Here is a 27,955-nt window from a genome sequence, read left to right as displayed (position 1 = left end):
GGCCATCTTACGTAAGTCCAGGATCGGAGTAGTTCCCCTGCTGCCGTTTACAACACATACAAATGGAACTTTGACAGTGACTCAGTAGACGCAGGCCTGCAGGACTTTTACCTATTAGTCTTCCAGATATGGATGGTCTCCTCATCCACATTGTTGTGTTTCAGCGCCTGTTCATCCAGGAAGTCAAAGAAATATTTGACAGCTGGTGGCACCACTGCCCCAGAGCACAGCACGCTGCGGAAGAAGTCATCCACAAACTGCTGCAGTGTTCCCTGAAAGGTGCCACAAATAATGTGAGACAGGGCACAGACGGAGAGCAGAGCCAGAAATATCAAAGTCCTGAGACATAGCTATCTGCACCCAGTGTGAGGGAAGATATTCGGGTTATTCTGAGAATATTTTAGCATTTTCTGCACCTCTCAAGACCCAACCTTAACCTAACCTCCTGGAACAGACAAAAAAAAATGCTATTTGCCTGTAGCTACTTTCACAGATGTCTGGCTGAATAAATGATTCTGTCTTTGTACCTTGACAGAAAGGAGCCGTGTTAGATAGATCTCTGTAATGGCTTTGGTCATCGACTTGTCCTTTATGCTTCCTCGTTTAGATTTGATCTCATCCAGTTCGTCTGCCGGCCTCACCAAGTGAAACACCTTGTCGTCTTCCAGCAGAGCATTTCCTATGAGGGAGACACAAGACTTTTTAAAGCTGACTTCTGAAGATTCTGCTCCTTATTGATTCATGTTCACCCCAGATGAATAAGAATGGGAGGGTGTTTGTCAACTCAATCTGAATGCAGAGAGAATACACAAGTAGAAATGCTTAACAATCAGCTATTCTGAAATGCACATAAAAAGACCAGAGATAAAAGTGTGTATTATTTCTGCATAATCTCAAAGAGAGCTATACATAAAACAACATGTATTAGCATGTTAAAAGAGAGTGGGGATGTCAACAAAAGCCTGGGGGAAAGGAAACAAAGACGAGCATTATATTATTCTCAGTACACAACTGATCTGTGCTACTTTGACTTCAACAAGTGTGTTTATGTGCGTAAAGAGACACTTACGCTCTTCGTGGTTCTCCTGGTTCTGGTCATAGTTCTGCTGAGTGTGGAGCACTCTGGACAGGACTAATGTGGCGTTATCTCGCACCTGGAATGCACATACACAACAATGACTTCACACACCTTGAATTTAATAGGGACTGTGACTGAGGTCAGCAGTCTCTTTTAGCGCCCCAGGTCTAATTCATAATCAATCCGATCGAATGGACCACAAGGCTGGGTCTTTATTGGGGTATTTACAGGCCATTTTCTTTGGCGTCAACCCATTATTGACCCCACAAATACTGTGATTAGCACTACTCTGACACAGCCAGTGAATCTATTGCAGCTAGGCCGTCCTCTAAGAGCAACTGCAAGACATTGGCGGCTTGGATGAAAGCAAGAGTGCCACCTTTGATAGAGGGGGATTTAAGTGGCCGAAAAGCAGAACAAGTAGAGGATATTTGAGAGTGACCTTTATTTTCCAAGGATCAATATAGTTCAAAGAAGATTTAGTAGTTCTGTCGCCACTGAGATCTGACAAAAGCAGAACAGGAGCAGGCGCTTTTAGCTGCTTGGTGAGACATTCAAATGTTTAGCCTGTTGCTGAGCTGCTGGGAAAAGAGTGAAGAAAAATGGTTGTATATTTGATTTGGGGACACTAACAGGTTTACCATTCTATAAACATATTATTTTCTTTTTGCAAACGCTCCATCTTGTCCAAATTGCCAAGGAACTACAAGTGGCACCTCTAGCACAAAGCGATTAGCGTCTACAGAGTTTTGTAATCATTCAAACCAACAGCTTCAAACCAAAACACCTACCAGCCATTCCTACCTCTAAGTCTTTATTTATAAAGCTGATGGACAAGCACATAAAAGGCTTTGAAGGACACTTGAACACCTTCAAGTACATGTGGTACATTGACAACCTTATGGACTGTAAAAACATTTATCACAAGCTTTTTGTGGCTAAATAGGACTTCATCCATAGACTGAAAGGCAGTGATATTCATTCACTTCTCACTGTACAATAAACAATAAATAACCAGTTATTTGACATTCTGGACATTTATCTATTTTACATTAACTCACATGTGTAAGGCTACACGCATGGTTGCATGGCTGGAATTATTGCATGTAGAAAATTCAACCCATTATCGTGGAATTATAATAGTAGGCCGAGGCATGCGTCTAATGAATTCTGTCATGTCATTACCATGCGAAACTGACACAAATATGTTTTCAGCCCTTAGAGTACACATGTCTGTACACACATTTTACTAGTGAGTGTAAATAGTATAAATTAAACATTTAGATATAATGTGGAAATAAAGTGCAATGATAAAATAATAATTTGGTGCACACTGATATAATTGAGTCTACAAATCTGCAGCAGACATAAATGACATGCACACTAGTGTGACACAAGATGTACAGCTTAGCCTCTGATTGAAATGGCATGAAAATAGGCAACCCCATTCACATCCCCACGCCCACATAGTTATTTACTTCCCCCATGCCTCTTCAGATCCCTTGCTATTTTCAGTCTTATCCTTTAATGTGAGTTTGTTGTTGCATCAAGGCATCTGGATTTCATCAGTACTCACATTATAGTGTGCCAGAGTGTTGATGCGTTTCCATCTGCCCTCTTTCTGGGACGTCAAGTCCAGATCTGACAAAATCTGCCCCGTTGAGCCGGGACGCCACTCTGTGGTAAAGGCAGGAGGAGAAAGTCAATCTGTTGAAATTATCTCTGCCAGATGGAGGTGAACTGACTTGTCTTTGTGTTTTTTTCCAATACCGACTGCATTTATGTCATCAAGGGTCGCTGTTACCCTGCTCCTATTTTGTGAGAGTGTGCTCTTAAATAAATCCATCCTACTGTCTGCCTGGCTCTCACTCCTGGGGTTTGGTGACACACTTGAGCTGATTTTGGGTGAAGAACTGACACATCAGTATTTGAATAATTTAAATCTAATTCTAAACTGTGATTTGCACCCCAACATTTTCAATTTCAAAAAATCTGACACCACTGTAGACCTGAGCTCAACACCATCTGCGACATATGATTCATTTACGAGTACCACCAAATAAAGGGGGTTATCTTTGTGATTCACCATGAAAGAAGACGGATCTCTGCTTATCTAAAATGTATAAAGGACTGAGATCTACAGCATGCGTGGGAATAAAAATTGCTTTGATGTTGGAAAATGTCTATAGAGCCTTAGCCTTTCAAGTCAGTCCCCAAGGTTTCTGACTACAGTAGTGAGCAAAACTTTGTTTTAGGATGAAGGCTTTCTTCATGCTGCTGACACTGAAAAAAACTTCTCTGTCTCAATGAAGCATTTTTTATTCCACAAACAGACGCATAAAGAGAGGAATCATTAAAAATAATCTATTAAATGATGTTAAAATTAAATAAATAATCAATTATTTATTTACATAAATACACTCTGATTTAATTATTAAATGCATTCCAGTCAGGACTGAAATAGCTCCTCGTTTTGACATCTTCGCCACTGCCTGTAAGCCTTCCATTATTCATCATTATGAGATGTTTCATGCTCCGACTGCTCTTCTTAGGTGGCCCGTCATTTACTCACCTAGCGTGACGCTGTCGACCTTGGGCCTCTGGGAGTATGGCAGGTTCCTGTACACCTGCTCTATGATCTTCTCTTTCACCTGTGAGATTGTGTCACAGTTCAGCACCTTGACGGGCGTCACATCTGGGCCCTCGCCGTGCACCAGCACTTGCAAGGTCTGGGGGAAAACACAGGCACACACACAAACACAAAGAAAACACAAATTAAGACCACACAGTGATGAACATGAATGGCTCACATGCACCTACACACAACAACATGACAAATATGCAGAAATATTCAAACATGGCCAGAGCACCCAGCCGCCCACCCGCAAACACACACCCACATACACCACAAGCTCCATCAGGATGTCGTCACCATGGTAACCGGGTTTCTGTAAGCACACACACACACACAGACACACTGCGGTGACACCTGACAGGACTCCTGTCACCTTGTCCAGCTAATGACCAGGGCTCAGCAGGAGCAGAGTCTGACCCACCTCACGTCCCACACACACTGTCAGAAAATAACTAACTGACCACTCAACAGATTCAAACAGAGGCGCAGACAATCCAGCGGCCACGGTAACCCCGTGAGCCCAGCCTGCCTTTGAAGTGAATGAGAAGAGCACACTGTGAATTAAAGCCGGTAGGAAACGCTGCCTCTGCCTGTGAAATCTAGCTCATCGTGTTTTTTCTCCTTCTATAATTCAATCACAGAAGGCGATCCATCACAACGGGAGACGTGTAATTCAGGCTAATTTGATAATTGTCCTCGACAACGCCATTACCCATGGGTCTTTTTATTTGTGCTGACTTTAACAGAAAACAGCTGTGTTCACATTAGCTTCCATTATTGAAACACGATACCAAAAGCGAGACACACAAGCTTTTTCCTGACTCCTGAAAGCCGCCCAAATGGATGTGGAGCTGGCGCAGGTTGGAGGGTTGAGGACGAGTTGTGTAGGTGACTTGTCGTAGTTTCTTTACTTTGCACCGACTTGTAGTTCTTCCACCTAAGCCATGCGTTTCACTGCTATATTGGAATGTGTTGCCTGTGTCGTTTCCAAGCTGAGAACATTGACACTGAAAATGGATGTCACACAAAAGCGGGCAGTCGCCTGGGGGGTTTTTGATGGTTACCATGGCAACTGCACTGTGTGTAAGTGTGTGTCTGTTACGTGTGTCTGTTGTGTGTGTGTGTGTGTTCACCAGGCACAAAACGACATCCAGTCTCAAAGCAGTGCGTGCAATTTTTCTGACTGTGGAGGTTTTTTTTCTTATGTGTGTGAGTATTTGTGTGTGAGACGGTTTTGTCTCGTCTGCGTGTCTGCGTCTGTCCTCACCAGGACAGAGTACTCCACGTCGTCGCCCAGCAGCCCGGTGTCGTTGAGGGTGTACTTGGCTTTCTTCACTCGGGCGTCCACGGGCCCTTTCTCGATCTGGTGCTTGATGGCTCGGAACAGTTTGTACAACGGCTCGCCTGCAGAGTCCTGGTACACACACAAACACACACACAAAAACACACATACACACACAAAGCCATTTAGAAGTTGCCACAGATGTTGTCAAGAAGCTAATTGTTGTGATTAGCAGTTTGGAAGACGGATAAATGCCGATTATCAATACTGAGCTCTAATAAAAGAAATGGAGAAATCCATAAACTAAGCCCGTGGTTTAAAGCTGCAGCATGTCATAAAGTCCATTCACAAATAAATTAAATTGACTATTTTGTAATTATGCATGCTCCAAGTGCCATCGACTAGATATGAAAAATATATAGTTATCATTCAGGCTGCAACAAACAATCCTCTTACTATCAGTCAATAGATTAATCTATGAAACACCAGATAAGACTTGTGTCTGTCACATTGTCTCAGAGCAGAGCCTAATACGCTGTCATCAAATATCTCGTTTCTGACCGGCACAGCAAAACCCAAAGATATTCAATTTGTCAAAAGATAACACCACAATTTGACAAGCTGGTGTCATCACATGCTTGGCATTTTCGTTCCGAAGATCACTTAAACAATCTAATATGTAATAAATTTTCTTCTAATTATCAACTAAACTTTGAAGCTCATTTACCATCACCTCACATCACATTTCATACACAGTAAATGACCCAAAAGCTCATGTTCACCTTCAAAAACTGGTAAAGGCAGATTGACATCCAGTTGCACAGCATCCTCTCCACCACCGTCTCTGACCTGGAAAACACATAATGAGCCGTTTTTAATGTCACTGTCGGAGCAAAAGTGAATATTTTTGGCGCAGTAATCCTGTATGTTAATGAGTTATGCACACAACATTTGATTAGAAAAGAAAAAAACTGTGACTATTTAATTAGTATTTTCATATTATGCCACTAAAATTACGACTCTTTCAGCCAAGAAAGTTGTAGCGTTGGAGCGTTTTCATTGTGTCCATTGAGACTGTACTTTCTTACTGCAGCTCCTCTCCCACATATCAACCAGGGAGATTCCCACACAGCTTGTCAGTGTCATGATATTTTAATTCAAAACTCATGTCAGTGGTCACTTGACGGATCGCCCATCCTAATGACAGATATCCACTGGTGGCGCCTATTGTTAGCTGTTAGCATGCCTAATTAGATGTCTTGTATGTACGTGGGGCCTGTGTTGGCACAATGGCCTAATCAGCATAATGAGGCTCTCCATTGGGGGATAATTAAGATGTGTACTTGCATAAAAGCCAGTCACAGCGTGCCTCGGCACAACAGACAGTTCAGATCACATAACCCCCTCCCAGCAGTGATGAGCGACTGTACTGTCAGACAAGTTGGTCCTGCCGAGGGAGGGGATGCAGCCGTCAGTGAATGATTTGACCTTGGCATGATCATTACAGCTCAGATAAGACCAAAACTAGATATTCTTTTCTTAAGGCTGTTTACTTCAATCAAATTAGTCAGCTGAATGTTTACAGACTCTGATACAACAAAGAAATTATGAGTTATTGCCAAGGGAGAAAACACTGGGCAATTAGTATTTGGTAATATCAGAGGAAGACATCCACAGTATTTGGCAAGTTGCTAGAATAACCACGTTATGATTTCAGGCTAAGCACAATATTATTTTCAAAAAAATTCTAAATGATGCATAATTTCTGTAACGTAATAAATGATGTCTCCTCTTGGTGAAGTAATAAGAATCAGTTCTGAGACATGATAAATGGTAAGAGCCTGCAGCACTTGAGCCGATATAAATGGTTTTTGCTGTGGACATAAATGTTAGCTCGAGTGCTGCAGGTGATAGTTTAGTTGATGAAAGTTGTTCTGATTGAATCGTGATCATCTAGATGCAGGATGAAGCCATAAAGCAACTCCCACGAAGCCAATATAATCTGACTTGTGTATTCAATCAAGAACATTATGGACCAAAAGTAATTTTTAGCCGATGTCCCATTGGTTAGGAGTTATGAGATAAGAAACAGTGAGGATGATGAAGGGGAACAGCAAAAGAAAAATCATCCAGCACATTGTGGTTGGACTCCAAGGAGGGAAAAAAAAAACAGAAGGAGAAACAGAAGGAAGAGGACTGGAATAGATCAAGCAGTCGTCTGGCTCTTGATAGTGAACCACAGTATTCAACATTCAAAATTCAACAGAAAACATGGCAACAGAATGAAACAGTCCACCACAGCTTGAACTGAATCCCAGTTCCCCTAAACTGGCTGATAATATCAGTGCCAGCGTTTAGACATGGGAAGATTCTGATTATAGAGCTAGAAAATAAGGACATCTCTCAAATCTCAGGGCTGAAGTGGCTCAACAAGAGTGAGAATCTACGCCCACATTAACATCCTTGTAAGGATGTCTGAAGGCAGCAGAGCTCTGAGCTAAATGTCAGTGTTATTATGCTAATGCACTCACAGTAGCAATGTTAACACAGTGAAGGTGTAGTGGTCAATATCTTGGTTTAGCATGTTAGCATTCTAGTACAACTGATGCTGATGGGATGTCACTAGTTTGTCACTAGTAAATCCATGCACTTCTTCCAAAGACTTATATTTCAATCTGACTGTAGCACCACAAAAAATATAGCTCACTAAAATTATTAAGAATTATTCACTTTAATCCAAAAATATCTATGCAAAATTATCCAATTGATATTTTACAGCATGTGTGCAAACAGACCAAATGGTGGCACTTAAAGGAATAGTTCAACAAAAAATAAAATTCGAATGAGGCTCTCAGATCATGAAATGTTTGTGCAGGTAATTTGGTTCTATGGAGGATGAATCTTAGCGACTGTGGTGACCCCCTGACCTTTCAGTCTGACTCACCCTCCTGCTGATGAATACTCCAAGTGTAACAGGGTTAATATTAAATATAATTATATAAAATTGTAGTTGATTTTTTTAAATATATTTTTATCTGTTTTTTTATTCATTCATTTTTTATTATTTTGTTTTATTTATTACCTGACGTTTCATTTTATTTATTTGTATTTTGTATTATTTTCTTTTGGGGCCCCCTGCCCCTGCATTCCTCCCTGGGCGGCCCCACCCCCATATATAAATGTAACCGTTGGTTTTGTTTTGGTCACTTCTCGTCTGGTCAGTTTGTTGAGAGGTGAGTTTTCTTTCTTTTCTGTGTCTGTTGGTGTTTTTATTTTGTCTCTTTTTTTATGTTTTTCCAATTTATATATACATTTGTCATGTTTCCTTTATAGGGGTTGGGGAGACGGAGCTGATTGTGTTTTGTTTTTATTTCTTTCACTTGGTCAGGTATGTTTACTTTTTTTAACTGGTCACTTCTCATCTGGTCAGTTTGTTGAGAGGGGTTGGGGAGACGGAGCTGATTGTGTTTTGTTTTTATTTCTTTCAACTGGTCAGGAATAAAAGAAATAACGTCTAGGAGGACTGTGATTATTTGCACAACAACGCAGAGTACTCCACGAACCGGTTACACTTGGTGCCGTGACCCGTCGTATCTCCGGTCAGTGTCGTCTGATCCACCGGGTGCTGCTCCGGGCTCTCTGTACTCCCTCCCTCTCCCATGGTATCGACAGGAGCCAACGGCTGACAGCCAACGGTTCTGTATCACGATCCTCCTCCACGGTGTCAGCGGGGAGCTAACGGCTGTTAGCCAACGGTCCTGTCTCGCGACCATCCTCCACGGTGTCAGCGGGGAGCTAACGGCTGTTAGCCAACGGTCCTGTCTCGCGACCATCCTCCACGGTGTCAGCGGGGAGGTAACGGCTGTTAGCCAACGGTCCTGTCTCGCGACCATCCTCCACGGTGTCGGCGGAGAGCAACGCTCGCTAGCTGCGGTCCGGTCTCGGGGCTTTCCTCCTCTCCTCCCTCCTGGCTCTCAGCTCTGCGGCTCCACGGCTCTGTTCCTCGGCGGTGGCAGGCAGTGATGCTCGGCAGCGGCTGCTGCTGAAGAACCGGCTCTTCTCCGCGGTGTCTGGTGCAGGCTTCGCTCACCACTGACTTCGTTGACGCTCGGCTCTAGCCGGAGGTTTTGTGACCCCAGGGATTAAAGCCGCTATACGCGATGTTTGAAGTTAATCAGACTGTATGAACTCTCATTGGGAAACTGTTCAACATTTTCATCTGAGTTAGCTGATATTAAGTGAGGGTTGTATTTTTTATTTTACTCCTATTGAGCGAAGAACAGGATAAAAAGGGAAAATTGTCTTTCTTTTTTTTGTAAAAAAAAAAAAAAAAGAAAAAAAAAAAAGAATTTTATGTCTTGTGTCTTGTGTGTATATGTCTGTGTTTGTTTTTTGTGTGAAAAAAAAGTTGTGTGTGTATTGTCCTTCCTGGTGTTATTATTTTGTTTGGAAAAAAAAAATCTTTTATTTTCTTGCTACTTGGCTATAATGGCAGGGGAGGGCACTTTAGGGTTCATACCAACTTTGGTCGTGGCGTTGGTCTATGGCATGATGTCACACTGGGAGGCCAGCAGATTGCTTCACTGTGTTTTGGCAGAGGTAGGTCCATGTCCCCCCGGTGCTCTCAACTTACGCACCTGATCAGTCCATTTTTTGACCCTCATTAGCTCCCACTGCTAGCTCCACGCCACTTACCCAGTCTGCCCCTGAGCCTACACAAGTCGTCCACCGTTGAGGCCCTGGTACCCTTAATCACAGATTTAGCCAAGAAATAGGAGACACTATTTCAGCCAACCTTAGCACTATGCAGCAGCCCAATCAGATCAGGTCCAGTCTTCCACGAGTCAGTTGTCCAGTGATGCTAGTTTTGTCGCAGCTCAAGGTCCTTGTGCAGTCTGACGTCAAAAGCACCACCTTACTTCAGAGGTGATCACACTGATTTGTTCTCTGTTCATGAATGGGAAAGGATATGATGAACTGTTACCTGAAAAGAGTGAAATGTGACACACCTGCTGAATAATGTGTGATCTGATAAATGTCGAGACTAACAGGTAGAGCCAGAAGATGTGGTTAAAGTGTCCCTTCGCAATTTTGTAGTGGACTGAGTGCATCTGACCTGCCTTTAGCTGTGTTTGACATATTAAAGCGTAACTTCAGCGAACTGTCATATTCTAAACCCTTGCCCAGAGAGATTTCTACAGCACAATTCCTCGTGTCAGTGAGAGTGCTTATGGATTACTGGATCCGCCTTAACAAAATCCATTGATGCCGCTGTGAGTGCCTCCGTAAAAGGTAAAGTCTGTTGAGGACCCCAGCACAGAGGTAGTCATGAATGTTTATCAACATTGCCCCGATCACAGGTCTTGCCATGTCTTTTCAACTGAAGGCTCCAGAGCAATGGACTGCAGCCGAGGTTCAGGAGCGCCTGGACAGCCATACAAGACGAGTGAGGACGGCAGCAGCCCAGACTCATCATGCAGTGGGTTTGTCAGCTTACAAATCAGAGTCCAGTCACTGAGTCTTTAACCCTCCCAGCTCCGGGTTGTCTCAGGGTGAGTCATCAGCATGTCAGGTCAGGGCTCACACCTACATCTTTGCCTCTCCACTCTTGGTCTGTAGTCATCTTGGGTCAGGGCGAAATGGTGAATCCGCACAAACCCGCTTCTTTGAACCCACTATGTCAAGTGCCTCTGACCCGCCCCTGCTGCCGCAGTTCAGCCAGCTGCAGAGTCTGGCGTCCAGCAGGTCGTGGCCATGTTTGACAAAGTTCTGTCTCTTTGTAATGCTTCTCTTGCTACTAGCCAGAGGGTTGACAACTTTCAGCCATTCAGCTATCAGCACCGCCCAGAGGCAGTTCAATCATCACCGTAATCAGCAGCGCTCAGGACCGTCTTCATGCAGAGTTTGCAGTTCACAGCGACCATTTTCACCCAAGCTCACTGCAGAAAGTGCAGAAGGTTGTGCTACCATGCTTTTCTCTGGCCATATTTAGACAGATGTGTCCACAGCTCTCCGGCTCCACAGCTGCAATGCCTCCTTCTCCTTCCCCGCTGATTTAAACTAGGGCGCTGTGTGTTGAGAGGGGTAGCATGGGCATTTGCTGGTGAAACCCTCGCTGTAGATAGGGATGTGCAGTCAGTTTACGTGAATTGCTAGTAGTAATCTTCCCAGTGACAATACAGTGATTGTTGTTGGTTCTCACAGAGTTGAAGTGGCTAAGTGATTTGTTCTATGTTCCGGTTTCCGTTGGGGTCAGGACCACTTTGAAAGTATAGTGCTTGATTCTGGGAGTATGTCGTGCACGCCTCAGTGCGGAGGGGGAGTCCAACTTAAAGCTGCGGGTGTTCTCTTGAGTCCTCTGTCTGTTCCTGAGAAAGTGGTCCCTTGTTGGTTGTGGTGTCTCACAACACAAACCCAGTTGCATTTATGAGTTGGCTGTTGAGATTTTCAGTTCAAAATTCATTGTGCCTATTTTTCTTGTTCCACTCAGAGAAGACGACCTCATCATTGGAAGTAATATCATCAGACCATTAATACAGGGGCTGAGATCAGATGAGAAATACTGGGAGCTCATTCGTTCCAGGAACTCCGACCCTGGATGTGAAACAGTTCTTGCAGATTACTCAGCTGTATTACCCGCTGGTCAGGTCCTAACTACCTGAGAAAGTTGGCACTGTTAAGCTGCGGCAGGCAGTGTCACTCTTGCTCCCCAGCAAGAGTATTTGGTGTGGGGAAATTGCCTGGTAACGCTCCTGTTTCACCGGGAGCGCTGTCATAGTGGAGCCCACGTCTTCTCGTTCTGCTCCAAAAGACATCATTGTTGGTCGGGTTTGTAGCACCTATGTGGGGGCGACCGTTGGGTCCCTAATGAAAATTCTTAATCCTACTATGAGCCCCTGTCACACTGCGCAGGAATGCAAAGGTGGCAGATGTTTTTCCATGTGTTGCAGTGGAGGATCTTCCTATCTCCCAGGGTGTGAGTAGCCTCAGTCTGGTCAGGTTTCATGACTGTGCTCCGCTTCAGACACTGCTTCTCCTCCCTCGTCAGCAACTTAAAGCCTGTGGCTTGGCTGACATTGATCTTGAGGCTGTGATGTGTCAAATGAATGGAAAGAAAGGCTGGCTGATCTTGTGCTTACTTACCAAGGATGTGTTCTCCAAGGACAAGCTGGATTAAAGTGGGAGGCAAAGGATTTTGTCCATCGTATCCATCTTACTGATGATCGCCCTTTTCCGGCTGCCTTATCGCGTCTTCCTCCAGCACATTATCACAACTGAAGGAGAAGGCGCTGTCTGAGATGGAGATGAAAGGCATCATCAGTAAGATGGATAGTGAATATGCCTCACCACTGGTCCTGGTCTGGAAGAAGTCTGGGGATTTGAGGATCTGTACTGATTTCCGTTTGGCTCAATGCCAAGACTGTCAAAGACGCACACCCGCTGCCCACCAGGCTGATTGTCTTGCTGCTCTTGGGGGGAACGCCTTTTTCAGCACCATGGATCTTACATCGGAGGTTTTACAACATCCCCCTCCATTAGTCTGACAGACGGTTCACATTGCCTTTAACCAAACACCCATGGGCCTTTTATGAGTATAACCGGCTTCCCCAGGGCCTATGTAACAGTCCGGCAACCTTTATTGCGATGATGATCAGTGTCTTCGGTGATACTGAACTTTTCCAGCCTCCTTTGTTATTTGGATGACCTGCTTGTTTTTGCTCCTTCTGAGGAAGAGGCCCTGAAACGTTCTTTGACACCCGTCTTTTTCACGTCTCAGGGCTAACAACCTGAAGCTAGACAGAAGAATTGTCATTTTCTCAGGAAGTCCGTGAGGTTTCTTGGTCATGTGGTTGACAACAGTGGTGTGTTTCGGTTGACCAAGAGAAAGTGAAAGTGATCTCAGCTTTTTCGGAAAGAAGATCTCATGAAGGACGATGGTTGCACTCCATCTCAGCGGAAAGTCAAGTCCCTTTTCTTGGCATGGTGCTTTATTACCAACACTATCATTCCTGGCTGCTCTTCCATCGCTAAGCCACTTTACGCTCTTACTGCTGGTCAGAAGAGAAAAACTAAAGGCTCTATCGCCGACGTAGAGCTGAACTTTCCGTGAACTGACCTCAGAAGACTGGACTCCTGCTTGTGAGGCCAGCTTTTGAAGGTCTGAAAAACTCGCTCCTCACAGTGTGGTACTGTCACACCCAGACTTGATAGACCTTTCATCCTTTCCACCGATGCGTCTCTTGATGGTCTAGGGGCTGTACTTTCACAAGTGCCGGCTGGCGAGGAAGAGCGAGACCCGTTGCTTTTGCAAGCAACGTGGTACTCCCTCACTCGCAGTCAAGCTAATTATCCAGCTCACAGGCTGGAATTCTTAGCTCTGAAATGGGCTGTGTGCGAAAAGTTCAGTCATTGGCTCAAGGGTCATAAGTTCACTGTGTGGTCAGACAACAATCCACTCACATACTGACCAAACCAAAGCTTGATGCCTGTGAGCAGCGTTGGTCCTCTAAGCTGGCTCCATATTCCTTTGAAATCAAGCACATTCCTGGTCGCTTGAATGTAGTAGCGATGCACTCAGCAGGGATCCTTTTGTGAGGCCTTTAAAGGAGAGGCTGTTGTGTGAACCTTACTCTGGCTACTTGGTCAGCTGAGGATGTCGACTGTGGCTTGTGTGCAGGACACCTTCCGTCTTACCTGTAACCTCTGTCCTTGGGATAATTCTTCTCCTTCAGCTGCCTTTAATGGTTCTCTGTCTGAGGACGACGTCTCTTCTAACCTCTCCTCTTTGGATGACTGGGACTCTCCCCTAGACAGCGAAGCAGCCTCCTTGCCGATCATTCTGACCACTTTAACACCTTCAGGTCAGGATGTGCTTCCTTCTTTATCTCTCAGTGACCTTCAGTCTCATCACAGCGCGAGATTCAGTCATTTCCAGGGTTATTTTATGTTGAGCGGAAGCGTAGGCCCTCCCAGACGTGAACGCTGCAATGAAAGCAGTCAACTCACCATCAGACTCCTCAAACAATGGGAAAAACTGACACTCTTGAATGGCATCCTTTACAGGGTCACAAAGAACCCGTTGTCCAAGCATAAGCGGTTTCAGTTTGTTGTGCCCGATTCGTTGAAAGCTGACGCCCTGTGGTGTTCATGACCATGCTGGTCACCAGGGTCAGCCCCGCACACTTTCGTTGGCTCGCCAACGCTTTTTCTGGTATGATATGGAGAGATACGTGCGCGATTATGTGAGGTTTGTCACAGGTGTGTTCTCAGCAAAACCCCTGAGTCCGTCTGCTAGAGCCCCGCTGGAGAGCATTAAGACCACTGCTCCTTTGGAACTTGTATGTGTGGACTTTGGTCAGCTGAGGGGCAGTGATAACAAAGTCTGTTGATGTTCTGGTGATCACTGGATTATTTTACGAAGCTTGCACATGCGTTCCCCTGTCAGATCAGACTGCCAAGAGAGTGGCAAAGAAAACTGTGACAACTTTTTCTGTGTCTATGGCTTTCCTCAGCGCTTGCATTCTGACCAGGGAGCGAATTTTGAAAGTGAGCTGACTGCTGAACTCTTGAAGCTGTCAGGGGTTGAAAAGTCACATACATCACCATATCATCCAATGGGTTTAAAACGGTTGCACTGAACGGTTTAACCGCACCTTAGGCAACATGCTGAGATCTCTCTTCCTCCTCGTCCAAACAGAAAATGGCCCCGCAGATGATTTCAGTCCATGACGTTTGTTTACAACTGCACTGTTTCATGAGACCACAGGGTTTGCACCTTTCTATTTGATGTTTGGAAGGGTCCCCCAGGCTGCCAGTCGACCTCATGTTTAAGAATGTGTTCCGTGACGTGACTGTGGTGTGACTATGATTTGTATTGAAGTCTCTTTTAGAAAGATCTGTGCACTGTGCCATGGCTTTTGCTCAGGAAAACTGCACAGCTGAGCAGAAACATCAGTGTGATCAGTACAACAAACGGGTTTCAAAGGTCAGTCTCTGTCTGTTGGGGGATCGGGTGCTGCTGGCGAACAAAGGTGTCACTGGGAAGCGCAAGCTTTCTGATAAGTGGAAGCCGTCCGTCTGTACTGGTGGTTGCTGCAGAAAACCTGCTTTGCATATTTACCGTATCAGAGATCAGGAACGCTGCGAGCGCGTTGTCCATCGAAATTTTACTGCTCCAGGTCAACTTTTGCCTTTGAATGACACTCATGACACTCATGATGATGTCGCTGTTCCACTGTCCACACCTGCCCGTAGTGTAGCTGATGTCCCTTCCAATCTGGTTGGCATGATACTGAACGGCTGCGTTGGAACACTGCAGCTGCAGCAGCTGAACGTCCCTGGCTGGTTCCCTCTTAAACGTAAGTGAATGGGAAAACGGCCGCGCTGCTTCATGGGTGCACGAGCAGTCCTCTATTGACGACCCCCCTGCCCAGGACAGTCTGTTGGGGCCCTCCCCCTCTGGCCTCCCTGGCCCCACCCGCTCCCACTGGTGTCATAGACCCCCACCTGCTAGTGTCTAGACCAACCTCAAGTTTTTTCTGCTCCCCTGCCGTGTCCACCTCCTGCCAGTTCAGGTTCTTTTCTGAGGACGTAATGTAGAAGATGGACTCACACCTCACGGTTTGGCAGAGTAATCAGACCTGTGTGGTCGTCTCATTGAGTCCATGACACAGCTTGAGACCTTGTTAGGATTTGAGCAAATTCTAATGCTGTTATTAATGTGTGATATGTGAGGTTCATTAACATATGTGAGGTTAATTGTACAAAAGTGATATATATTGTAATCTTTATTCTTGGTCTCTCTTTATATTGATGTGATTACCACCAAATTTGATAACCTTTTATTTTTTTTTTTTATGGTCTTGGAAACACATTTTTTGGCCTGTTTGTGTGGTGTATAAGCACTTCATTATGTCTGTGGAGTAATGTTGAGGCTTTTGCTACGCGCACGAGCGAACCTCTTATTCTCCTATCCTAATTCCATGGGAAGCTTTTTGGTTGCTGAGTGTATGTTTAGATATATATAATATTTAGGCCTGTTTTTTTGTATGTGTTATTTTTGATTATGCTAACTAAGAATTTTATATAATTCTAGGGGGGTGAGTGTAACAGGGTTAATATTAAATATAATTATATAAAATTGTAGTTGATTTTTTTAAAAATAATTTTTATCTGTTTTTTTATTCATTCATTTTTTTATATTATTGTTTTATATTTACCTTAACTGACGTTTCAGTTTTATTTATTTGTATTTTGTATTATTATTTTCTTTTGGGGCCCCCTGCCCCTGCATTCCTCCCTGGGCGGCCCCACCCCCATATATAAATGTAAACCGTTGGTTTTTGTTTTGGTCACTTCTCGTCTGGTCAGTTTGTGAGAGGTGAGTTTTCTTTCTTTTCTGTGTCTGTTGGTGTTTTTATTTTGTCTCATTTTTTGTTGTTTTTCCAATTTATATATACATTTGTCATGTTTCCTTTATAGGGTTGGGGAGACGGAGCTGATTGAGTTTTTTGTTTTATTTCTTTCAACTTGGTCAGGTATGTTTACTTTTTTTAACTGGTCACTTCTCGTCTGGTCAGTTTGTTGAGAGGGGTTGGGGAGACGGAGCTGATTGTGTTTTGTTTTTATTTCTTTCAACTGGTCAGGAATAAAAGAAATAACGTCTAGGAGGACTGTGATTATTTGCACAACAACGCAGAGTACTCCACGAACCGGTTACACAAGTGCATCTGGAGACCCGGGAGGCCGGTTCGTAGTCCAACGAAATCCTTATATGAGAGTCTATATCCCTTCAGGACACTTGGATTGCAGCGGACGAGCAGTAAAGAGGAATATTACAAGGTTTTTTGACTTTCATATAAAGATTTATACGAACCCCCCTCCCGGGTCTCCAGATACACTTTGAGGAATGAAAAACTAATCCGGAGTATTCATCAGCATGAGGGTGAATTTCATTTTTTGGTGAACTATTCCTTTAATGAAAGGTCAGGGTGTAACCACAGTCGCTAAGATTCATCCTCCATAGAACCGAATTACCTGTACAAACATTTCATGGCCTGAGAGCCTATATCCCTCCAGCATGGCTAACAAAGCATCCAAGTTAAGCAGCTGCTCTCATATCTTAGCTCGACCTTGGCGCTGATATTATTTATTGTGCCTGCACTACTATCTACTGAGCAGAGTTGGTGCTCACTCACCTGCGCAGCATGAGTTTGGGGTTCTTGCTGTTGACATATTCCTCCATCAGCTCCAGCAGCAACGTCCTCATAATGTCAGTGTAGTATTCCAGTTTCCCATGCAGAGCCACCGTCAGCAAGGAGGCAAAGTACACCTTGGCCCTGGCGTTGAAGTCATTACTGCGCTCCAGAGTACGGATGAACTATAAACAAAACGCGAAAGCAAAGGAACAGGCAAATGATGAGCAGAATTAATTATCCCGATGAAGCCGGCAAACACTGAAGAAAATCCACCATGATATGCTTTTAAATAATCAACGGATTAATGCTAGTGGAAACAATAATTATCAAGGTAAATTTAGTTCTGCCCTGTAAAATATTGTGGCGTAGAAAAGATACCAATTAGTGGAAGAGGAATCACCCACACATATGCAGTTAACACCTCAGAGGCCATTTCTGTGCCAGCAATGTTGTATTATTAGGAGTCTTCACACGTCTCCCTCTGCTGTGTCTTCTGCTTTTCACTTCTATTACTGTTGCCTACTCCGCTAACTAAAACATTACAGAGTCCTTCAAGGGAGGACATCCTGAATTTAAATCAGACATAAAGGACCTTAAAGTATCATTGAGTGGGGTTATGGCAGATATTGAAAGCATGCACAGATGTAGAGGAGTGTGCACTATCGATATAGTGGGAGGTAAATTCATACTTGTGGCTCTGTTAAACAAAGCTTTCCTACATAACCAAAGAACAAGGCTGACGTGGTTTCATCCTTTTACTGCTACCTGAAAACTAACAGTGAATTTATCCCGCTGCATTTTAGGAGGATTGCCTGTGTAGATACAGCCTTACAGCTCCTGGCCATAAAACTCCACTCATGTCCCAGTGCGTAAAAAAGTCACACTGATGAATTGACATACTCCTTCATAACAATGGACAAGGTTATTGTGGTTTATTCAGAAACAACTCCACAAGTGCATTTTTGAATCAGCAATGCATTACTACTCATGCTCAAGGACCACAGGGCTTTCTACTCGATAGTTTGGTGAGATGAGAAGGTTTTGTTAAAAGTACTTTTGCTATGTTGTCATCCATTATAGAGCATAAGAAATACATGTTAGTTTGCACAAAAACACAAAACACAGCTGAGGCTGATGGGGATGTCAACAGTTTGACCTGTAATGGACATGGCACTAGAGGTAAAATCACAGGCTCACAATGCAGCACTGTTCAGATCACTAGAAGCACAACACGTGGTGACTTATCAGTCCCACTCAAGCAAAGTACATTTGGCCAGTTATCATTCTCTGTTAAAGCAATAGATAATTGGAACTCACTTCCCAGTTCCCACCCATATCAAATATACACATACATACTCCACTTTTACAGCCAAGTTAAAAACATGGCTTGCCGACAGTTACACCTGCACACACTAACATCAGGGTTTCCCGCAGCGCTTTCCTGTTAAGGCGGCCGCCTTAACAACAAAGAGCTGCCGCCTAAACTAACATCTTAAAAAAAAAACAATGTAGCGATATTCGCCGCCGCCAGCCGCCCCCCCCCCCCCCCCCCCCCCCCCCCACCCCCCCCCCCCCCCCCCCCCCCCCCCCCCCGTCGGACTGGGCCGCATTCCCTCACACACATACACACCACAGAGAAGCGCGCACGCATAACAGCAGCGCGTGTTGAAAGCGAAACTTTAATACGGCACGGCACGGCACCCCCCGTCGATCGACCCCCCCCGTCAACAGATCCGCCCCCCCCCCGTCGACAGGTCAGACACCACCTTAACTAACAAATTTTCTGGGGGAAACACTGAACATTATGGCTGTGTGTTATTTGCGACATGACCATGGATGCTGCCTGTCTACAGTAGGCTACGTGATGTCTGTCTGCACTCCTGAATGTGATTGTATGTGCTGATGTGTGATTATATTTTATGTGCTGCTTTTGTATGTTTTGATATGTGCTGTCTCTGCATGATTGTACTGATGTTTCACTGTTCTCTCTTATCTTCATTGATTTATCTCCTATCTATCTTTGTCTCCTAGCTGTCCTAACACTCTCTGTTTAATCAGTGTGCTGTAATATATTGTTTTTGCTTTTTGTTTTGTTTTTTAGGGTGCCTATTGTCATCTGGCCGGGGACTACAGGAGGATATTAGCCATGTTGGCTAAAGCTGCCCTTTTTACTGTTATTGATACAGTTGATTGGGATTGGGATAATTGGGATTGTCTTCGACATAATAAACTAATAAACAAAACACTTTAATAATTTGTATTGTGGAACACATTTTTAGATTTAGATAATTATTGGTTAATAATGGACGATATAGGTTTAATAACAATATAACATTTAGGAATTGCTTATGTATTTACAGTTCTTTGCTCTAAGACTAAGTTATAGTCTTCGGTTTTTGTAACAATTAAAGTCTCACCCTTTTATTCACTGACGCAGGCCCCAAACAGAATATAGATTTTGGAATTATTTTTTTATGTTTGCACCTAAATTAAATTACACTTTCAGTGGGAGGTAAATGGAGTGATTAAATAAGATGTATTTCTTTTAATAAATCAGGTGCACAGATGCACCCTAACAACCCTTTTGTTGTGCCAATCCATCCAATTGTCGATATTTCACTCAAGCACAAATGTCAGCCTGCTGGTGGTTGCTGAGATATTTCAGTGCAGACCAAAGTAATGGGCTGGGCAACACTGATGTTTCCTTGAGCCCTGCTGCTAATGGGGCTAAAAAGAAAATTGGGAAAATGCTGCATCAGCCACTTTGTTAAGCCCTAATGCTTCAAACCTTTACAAGGCAACTGTAACATATGTGTGTGTGGACATTATCAGACCACAGATGACCATAGTGATGCACGTGTATGACGTAAAGTGTAATTACGTTAATGAGGAAGGTCTTGGAGTTCAGGAGGTTGGAAAACTGGTTGAGTGCCTGGAACACCGTGGCCTTTCGAGCCTCTGGGATGTCCAGCTTCCCTGTGATCATCACATCATTGGCACCATCCTTAGAGGGCAAGAAGAAGACCCGGTCTGTGTAGGTCTTGTAGTCCAGGAAGGGGATTCTTCCCTCGCTCAGCTCGTTGGTGTGGTCCTCCATCTCAATCATCAAGTCTGCAAGACAGGAATATATTATTACCCGACTCCTTCTTAATAAGCAGTCTCAATCACTGTGTCACAGAGTGGGGACGATCCACAGGAAAATCATTTCTACTATGAAAGATTATTTTCCAAATATGCTACTGCAAAACTTCCACTTATAATGATAACATGATGTTAGGATCATTTATTTAATCACTCTAGCACCATGCATCAAAGAAATATTATCAGAGTTATGGAGTACTTCATTACTTTATAGCTTCTTCTGAGAGACAGATCCTTTGAGGGACATTAGTAATGCTGCCAATCTTTTCCACCGTTTCACCGTACGTACCTGTGAATTCTTTCTTGCAGCGGTCTCGCACACTCTCCTCCAGATTCTCGAGCTGGTGTTTCACCTTCTCATACTCCCTCTCTGCCTGTTGACTCTTTCTCCTGATGAGACAAGCACCACACAGGTGTCAACACAGTAGAAGTTTGTGAAAAGGGTTTTAACTAAAAGTTGGAAAAATTAAAAAATAAGTCACTTCAAAGATCTAATTGTTCAAAATTAGACTCTGTAATTTAGGGAGGATAATTTGCACATTTGGTTGATAACCCCACAACACAGTGTTTTCTCTGAGTTTAACTAAAATATCTGATTACTGCAGCAATTATTCTGCCACTGTGGGTGTGCTGTTCCTGATGTAGGTGTTTTATGGATTTTAAGCTGAAACTGTCCAAGTTTAACAAATGCATGATTTCCTGTAATAGACCTACCTATGTCAATTAGCATAAAATGCCTTTTTTTAGACATAGCAACAGAGTGTCAAAACTAAAAGTACTTCAGAAGACTGTTTCCCCCTGACACTAACATGCACACATAATAAGTCACTATGATGATACACACCAAATAATGAAGCTGTTATTAGCTTTTAATTATTATTATCATTATTGTACATTAGCCATCTAGCAATTAAAATAAACAAGACTCCACTGAAGTGAAGACTTCTGAAGTAATATTACATAACAAAGGATCATCTGCAGGTCACATCTTATACAGTAGATGATACGCAGAGATCAAACCACATCTCATGTTTCAGTTGGCTCTTACGAGCTGCTCTGATTCTGCTGCTGTGGATCAAAGTTGTAAAGCCATCTTTGAAATAGATGCCAAAGTCTAGATTCATGAATGTATAAAAAAAAGCAGTTAAAGAAACTAACCACAGTTACAGCTAAAACTGTGTTACCTCTCTCGGAACTGATTGACCCCAAAAAAGAATGGTTATCTTCATCAAATGTGCAAGCCCAGTCTGTGGCTTACTATTTTGATATTTTTCTACATGTGAGGTTTAAATAAGTTCGAGGAGGAGGAAAAGAGAGAAAAGAAATTTAAGCAAATTTTTTTTTTAAAAAGGGGTGGGGGGTTGCAATTATTTTGATACACACAGGAGCTGAGTCCAGTGTAAAGTCTGTTTCTACAACAAGTTATTTATTTAAAATATGATTATTAAGTACAAACCATAACCCACATTTAACTTTCAAAAAGTTGGGATGATACAGATTTTCATCAAATCTCCACTCTAAAAATACAATTTAAAGTTCAACATTTTGGCAAATTGACCCACTGCCATAATCCCTATAGTCATAGCAGTAGGTTCGTTACCTTTATTTGTCAGTGCAAGCTATTTTTAGAATGGCCGAGCAGAGCCGTGAGCTGCTCAGAGCTACACTATGGAGGCTAATGGGATTTCTTGGTTTCCCTCATCAAATTCATGCAGAACCACTGATGTGCCTTCCTGTCGAGGGCAGTTTTTCGGCAAGCAGTCTCTGCATTTGCCTCAAAAACAACTCTGTCTCGTAACATTCCGTTATTATCTCATAGCGTGGTGAATGTGCAGGTCACAACTTGTCCACAAGAGCGTTTTGGAGTTGTTGGATTGTGAATAGAGTGCCGAAGCGGAAGCAGGAAGAAACGGCGCCATGGGTCCTCAATTCGAAAAAAGTCTCCATACAAATGAACGGGAGTCCAAGTTTTATTTCGTGATCCGTTTGAATTGTGCCATGAGAAAAAAATATGTCCTCTACCTGTTTAAAACATCACGTTTCATGCCGAGAAACCAGCAGTTTATCGTAAAACGGCAACAGAAGAATGTATTTTGTGTGACAACGCTCTACGGACTACAAATCTGGTGTCCCACAAAAAATATGTCACCAACTGACACGGGAAAGGGCGGCATTTGGTGTGTGACGTCACCTACGCGACCTGTAGTCTTTCTGGTTACGGATTCTTCGGAATTTTATTTTACAATAGTTTTACAACAAACTGCTGATTTCTCTACATGGAACGTGATGTTTTAAACAGGTAGAGGTCTTATGGCACAATTCAAACAGGTCACGAAATAAAACTTGGACTCCCGTTCATTTGTATGGAGACTTTTTTCAAATTGAGGACCCATGGCGCCGTTACTTCCTGCTTCCGCTTCGGCACTCTATTTGATGAGTTTGATGAGGGAAACCAAGAAATCCCATTAGCCTCCGTAGTGTAGCTCTGAGCAGCTCATGGCTCTGCTCCGCTGTTCTAAAAAAAGCTTGCACCGACAAATAACGAGTAACGAACCTACTGTTATGACTATAGGGATTATGGCAATGGGCCAATTTGCCAAAATGTTGAACTATCCCTTTAAAGACGTACGCATCAGTGAAATCAACCTGACATTGTTGAACTTACCTGTAGCAGTAGACAGAGATGGCAATGATCAGCAGCATGGGCACAATGACGGCAGGAATGATGATGTAGAGAGACGCGTCGTTCCTATTCTCATATTTTACCTTACCGACCTCCCACTCCCCCTTCCCAAACTTGATCTGTGGAGAAGCACAGAGAGGGAACCTTGTTATCTGCACAAGCTCTCAACATTTCAGCCAGAAGAGTTATTCAGGTGTGTGTTAGTGGTAAAGCTACGACAGTGTTGGAGAGGAAACGGGGGACTGGGGAGAATCTGCATAATTGCATGCTGCTCTGCTAAAACAGCTGTGGGACCTTTCAGTATTTTTAAAGTGTGGGTCTAGGTTCAAGTTGATGGGGCCCACATTAACTGAACAAATGCATGAATACACTCAGTTTGCCCTTCATAATCAAGGTTTTTCTGTGTAGGTATAGGTTGTACGATTCAAAGTGCTGTGGTGTCGCTTCTTTATGCAGCACACAGCCACAGAAATAAAACAATAGTTCACTTAGAGGAATTATCCAGAGAAGAGGTTACAGTATTCATCACAATCATGGCTCGGATTTAATTAAATATAACTATAAGAGCCTGTAGCTACATGAAAATTGTTAAACCGGTGAAAAAAAGGGGGTCTCATAGTACAGAGGACATGCCTAGAGAAATACAATAAAGATTTATGAAGCATGCACACTCTGCATCTGCAAGTTTGTGCACGTGTCTCCAGTGATGGAGAGTGACTCAAGTACAGATACTTCACTACATCACAAAGGGAAACATTATAGTTTTTACCGCACCGCATTTATATGACAGTTTTATTGACTCGTTACTTTACAAATTAGGATTTAAAGGGCTTATAAAATATGATGCTTTAATATAGATTTAACTACCCACCAGAACTGCATATACAAGAGACAGATGAGTAATTGGCAACAACTCTGATAATCGTTTAAGTCAACATTTCACAGTCCTAGCCTCTCCTATGCGAGGATTTGCTGCTCTTTCTTCCTAAATAAAGGAGAAATGTTCATCACAATTACCCAGTGTAATTGTGATGAACATTTCTCACTGTTTTCTTAATTTTCATAAACTAACCAATCAATGGAAAATTGGTTTCATCTCAGTCAGCGACAATATAACTGCAATGCTGCATTACAAATGACTACTTATGTAACAATATATTGATGATATAATACAGAATGACATAACTGTGTACTTTTAATGTTTCCTGACTTATTTTTGTATTTTTCTTAATTCACATATTTTTTTTTACTATTAGTTCCAGTAGCTCAGGCCGGGTGTCTCTGCGGTGTCGTCTGGAGCTAGCACGGGGTGTGGTGGATGGCGGGTCCAGGAACAGCTTGTCGTCCTGAAGTGTGTTGACCAGACAGGGAACATCGCCCACAAATGCTTGAGCCTCTTTGGCCGTCATAGCTTTGGCGAATCCACGACCCTGCAGGGGGGAGAGCAACCATAATGCTCAAAGAGTCAAGACTGAACAACGCAGAGGCGGTGGGGATTAATTACTGCATTTATAAACCATCAAGCATCATATGTTGAGTATTAAAAACATTATTGTAAGCATTTTCATTTGTACGGACTGGAAAGTTAAAAACAGCGTTTCACTGTTCCACCATGAGTGCCAAAATTAATTAGAAAGATTAAGATTATAGTTGTTGTAAGCACATTTCTAAGTAGTTCCTTACATAAGACACTTTAGGCACAGCTCCAGTCAATCCCACAGCCCTGGCATTGCTGCAGTATACACTTTGAGATTCCACAGCACACTCCTATATCTACAGACATGCTTTCAATTATTCTAATGCAGTCTGGGATATAGGAAAGGTGAAATTAGCTTAGCGTAAACCAGCAGCTGAGTAATTGAAAAGGCCTCAGACCCTTTCCTTTCCCAACTAATTTACCTAAAGTGTGTTTACCTAAAGAAACTTAAGGAGAGAAAACCGTGGATCCCTCAAGCTGAAAATAAGTAACAGGCTATTGGAATCAATTCATTGGTTACGTCAAAGCAACAGCATCAAGAAAAAGGCCTCACATTCCTAAATTTCAGCTTGTCACTTGATTTCCTTTTGTCTTATGTGACAATAAACTGAATATGTGTTGGATTTGGAGAGCCAGTCAGACAAACCAAGCTAAATAATATTACAAGGAAAGTATGATTATGGTATTGATATGCAGCTGAGTGTTATTGTGCCTGTAGTTGATTTATGGTATTGAGTATCCTAAGTGTTGAATGAGTTGAGTCCTGTCTCTTGGTACGGTGTATTTGGCCAATGTGATTGGTTTGTATGTCAAATCTATGTATCTTTTTTTTTTAACATACATTGCATGGATTAATGTCTAATCTATGTCATGTATGCTGTTTTAATTGCTTTTATTTATTATTATCAATATGTCTATCCATCTGGCGAAGGGAATGCCGATGAAAACTAGCCCTCAGCTAATTCGGGCACATTTACTTTTTATTCAGAAATGTTGATTAATGTGCACTGTCCCTTTTTAAAAATAAAGAATTTTAATTTTAATGATATACATTTGTCACTAATGTGAAAGCTATCTGAATGGATAATCAAATAACCATTAGTTAAGATGAGTCAAAATAAAAAATACAGTAAACTAAATATATAAAAAGGAGTGTGAAATGGACTTACCTAATGTTGCTCTCCTGTTTAATTTATTTTGACTAACTATTTTTGCTAAAGTATGACATGCTAAGCCTCATTTCCTAACTTGCCAATAAGATAAGTAATTAATTCATAATGCACTGTTGTGTATTTTTACTAACCCTTATTTATAATCAATGTATACTGTAGAGCGGCTGCTTCCAACCATTTGGCTCTGTTTGCTTAATATGCCTCATCATCATGAATCAAAAAAAGAGATTCTTCAGTATTGGATTGCTGTATTTGAAAGGTTTTGAGCCCTGAAGAGGTACAACCCATTAAATAAACACAAATAAACAAAAAGTTACAATTTGAAACACAGAAATGTGTTTTGCTCTGCTATTAACCACCTCTTGCCCCCGACCCCTGGTTGACAGAAAGGGAAATTTATATCAAGGGATTCATTTTTTATGATTCTAAGAATTAAAGCAAATAATGTTTACTAATTGCAACTTCTAACATAGATTTGCCTTGGTTCATTTGACTTCAAGAACAATTACATCACTGAGCTAAAATAATAAATGTGCTTCCATTTGCATATTTTTTTTCTATGAGTGAAACTCAACCATAATATCAACAGCTAAGAAGTGAAAATGTGGCACAGCAGCTGCAGTTAAGAATGTTTTCCATTTTTATCCCTCAGTCACATAATAACACCATTTGTCTTAATTCCTTCACACAAAGAAGGCCCACTTCCCAGAAATGCAGCATTTGAGGAGCTGTGAGGTCTGCACTCACAGTGACGATGATGATGCTGGCCTCGGTGATGATGTTCTTGGTCAGATTGTTGAAAATGGGGTCAGGGTGGTAGTCGAAGGGCTTCAGCTCCTTCTCCCAGTTGTCCAGCCGTATGAATGTCCTGAAGTGCTGACCCAGGGAGCCGGTGACGGTTGGAGTATCAAACTGGATGACCGTGTCGTTCTTTTCGCTGGCCTTCTGAGGATGGGAGAGTAAAATGTCATAATTTAACACAAACAGCAACAAGTATTTGAAACACAAAGTAAAGAACAAGACAAGAAGGAGAATATACAAATATAGTCCAACGCAGAAAACATGGGTTAAAATTAGAAATATGAAAACCAAAAGGAAAACAGTGGGCACTCAAGAGTTTGTTTTGAAAGAGGCAGTGAATTTGTGGTTTTATTGTATGAGGGAAGCGTGTTTAGGGGGGTGGGGTCGCGTGGGGAGAAAAAAAAGCCTGGTTTAGTACAATTGGGTAGGTGAAATGACGTGTCTCTTTTCAGTTTCTATTAAAATCCCAATGTGCCATCGTAGAACAGCAGCCACTGATGAATCACAAGCCACGCTGAGTTATTCCTCCTCTGGCTTTGTGTATCTGTGTTTGATTAACTGGACTGGTGGTGATATTTCTGTCATTCTCTGATTGTTTCCATACAAGGCTGACAATACCGTGTGTGACAGCAACACCCTTTAGTCCTACACGCAGTCTATTCAGAAGGAAAAGGCAAAAGATGTAGGGTCGATTGCGTAACGCTTTTGAAAAGTCAAGGAAAACCTACTACAATTTTTGAAGCTGGTTGGTGTGAGTCGAACGCCTTTTGTCATTAACTGTGAACAGAATTGGGTCACAAATCCATCAAAATGTTTGCTTGTGAAGTTGCTCTAGATTCAAACTAGTTATTAACTAAACCAGATTGCACAGTTAAAGAAATCCCATACAGTACAGCTGTCACTGCACAGGACCCGAGTCGGCTTGGGGCCTGAAACATCAACAGTGTGGTCACAATGTTTAAGATCTAATCTGTGGACCTGCATGACATCCTTCCTCTCTCCCCTTTCCTGTCAGCGCTCTGCTATCTATCACCAGTGCAATGATACAAACAAAACCAGTGTGGCCTGATGGTACTAGATGAAAATCAGTTACCACGAATGTCTACAAAAAATGAAAGTTATATAACTTCTCTAGTTATATTAAAACAATACATAATACAGGATACAGCCCTTTTTGTTCTTAGCATCTTGCGATGCTCTCAGACACATCAAACATCACTGATGATGTGTCTGAGAGCATCACAAGATGTATCAATAGAAGTATAGTTAAAACAATAGCTAACACAGGTTGAATGCCAGCCCTGCAGTGGCCACAGAGCCAGTAGAGGAGCTTCAGATATTTTTAAATGCTGCATTTTATTTGAACTCGATATATATTCAAGAAAGTGAAAGTATAGAATACAGTTGTTTAAGATTGTGTGTGGTGTTTTTAATCATAATTTTCAAAAGAATAATTAGTTAAAAATATATTTTTATCAGTAATTTCTTT

The 27,955-nt window shown here is 42.6% G+C and overlaps 1 protein-coding gene across 1 annotated transcript in view; it reads right to left on the bottom strand.

Annotated features, from left to right (window-relative positions):
- Nucleotides 1–27,955, bottom strand: part of plxnb2b (plexin b2b) — a 137,483-nt gene that overhangs the window by 7,104 nt on the left and 102,424 nt on the right. The window contains exons 20-32 of the mRNA XM_085778699.1: nucleotides 26,413–26,610; nucleotides 24,267–24,446; nucleotides 22,999–23,135; nucleotides 20,623–20,723; nucleotides 20,074–20,303; nucleotides 17,193–17,374; nucleotides 5,778–5,844; nucleotides 4,981–5,127; nucleotides 3,651–3,807; nucleotides 2,655–2,755; nucleotides 1,070–1,154; nucleotides 528–679; nucleotides 112–272 (exon numbers count right to left, since the gene is read on the bottom strand). Of these exons, the coding sequence (XP_085634825.1) occupies nucleotides 112–272; nucleotides 528–679; nucleotides 1,070–1,154; nucleotides 2,655–2,755; nucleotides 3,651–3,807; nucleotides 4,981–5,127; nucleotides 5,778–5,844; nucleotides 17,193–17,374; nucleotides 20,074–20,303; nucleotides 20,623–20,723; nucleotides 22,999–23,135; nucleotides 24,267–24,446; nucleotides 26,413–26,610 (1,898 nt within the window). The remainder of the gene's footprint in view (nucleotides 1–111; nucleotides 273–527; nucleotides 680–1,069; nucleotides 1,155–2,654; nucleotides 2,756–3,650; nucleotides 3,808–4,980; nucleotides 5,128–5,777; nucleotides 5,845–17,192; nucleotides 17,375–20,073; nucleotides 20,304–20,622; nucleotides 20,724–22,998; nucleotides 23,136–24,266; nucleotides 24,447–26,412; nucleotides 26,611–27,955) is intronic.

Source organism: Trachurus japonicus, chromosome 6 (genome assembly GCF_045865225.1).
Source record: "Trachurus japonicus isolate A0001 chromosome 6, Traja_1.0".
NCBI lineage: Eukaryota > Metazoa > Chordata > Actinopteri > Carangiformes > Carangidae > Trachurus > Trachurus japonicus.
The sequence above is the reverse complement of the archived record's forward strand: the minus strand, read 5'-3'. Positions and strand labels throughout refer to the sequence as shown.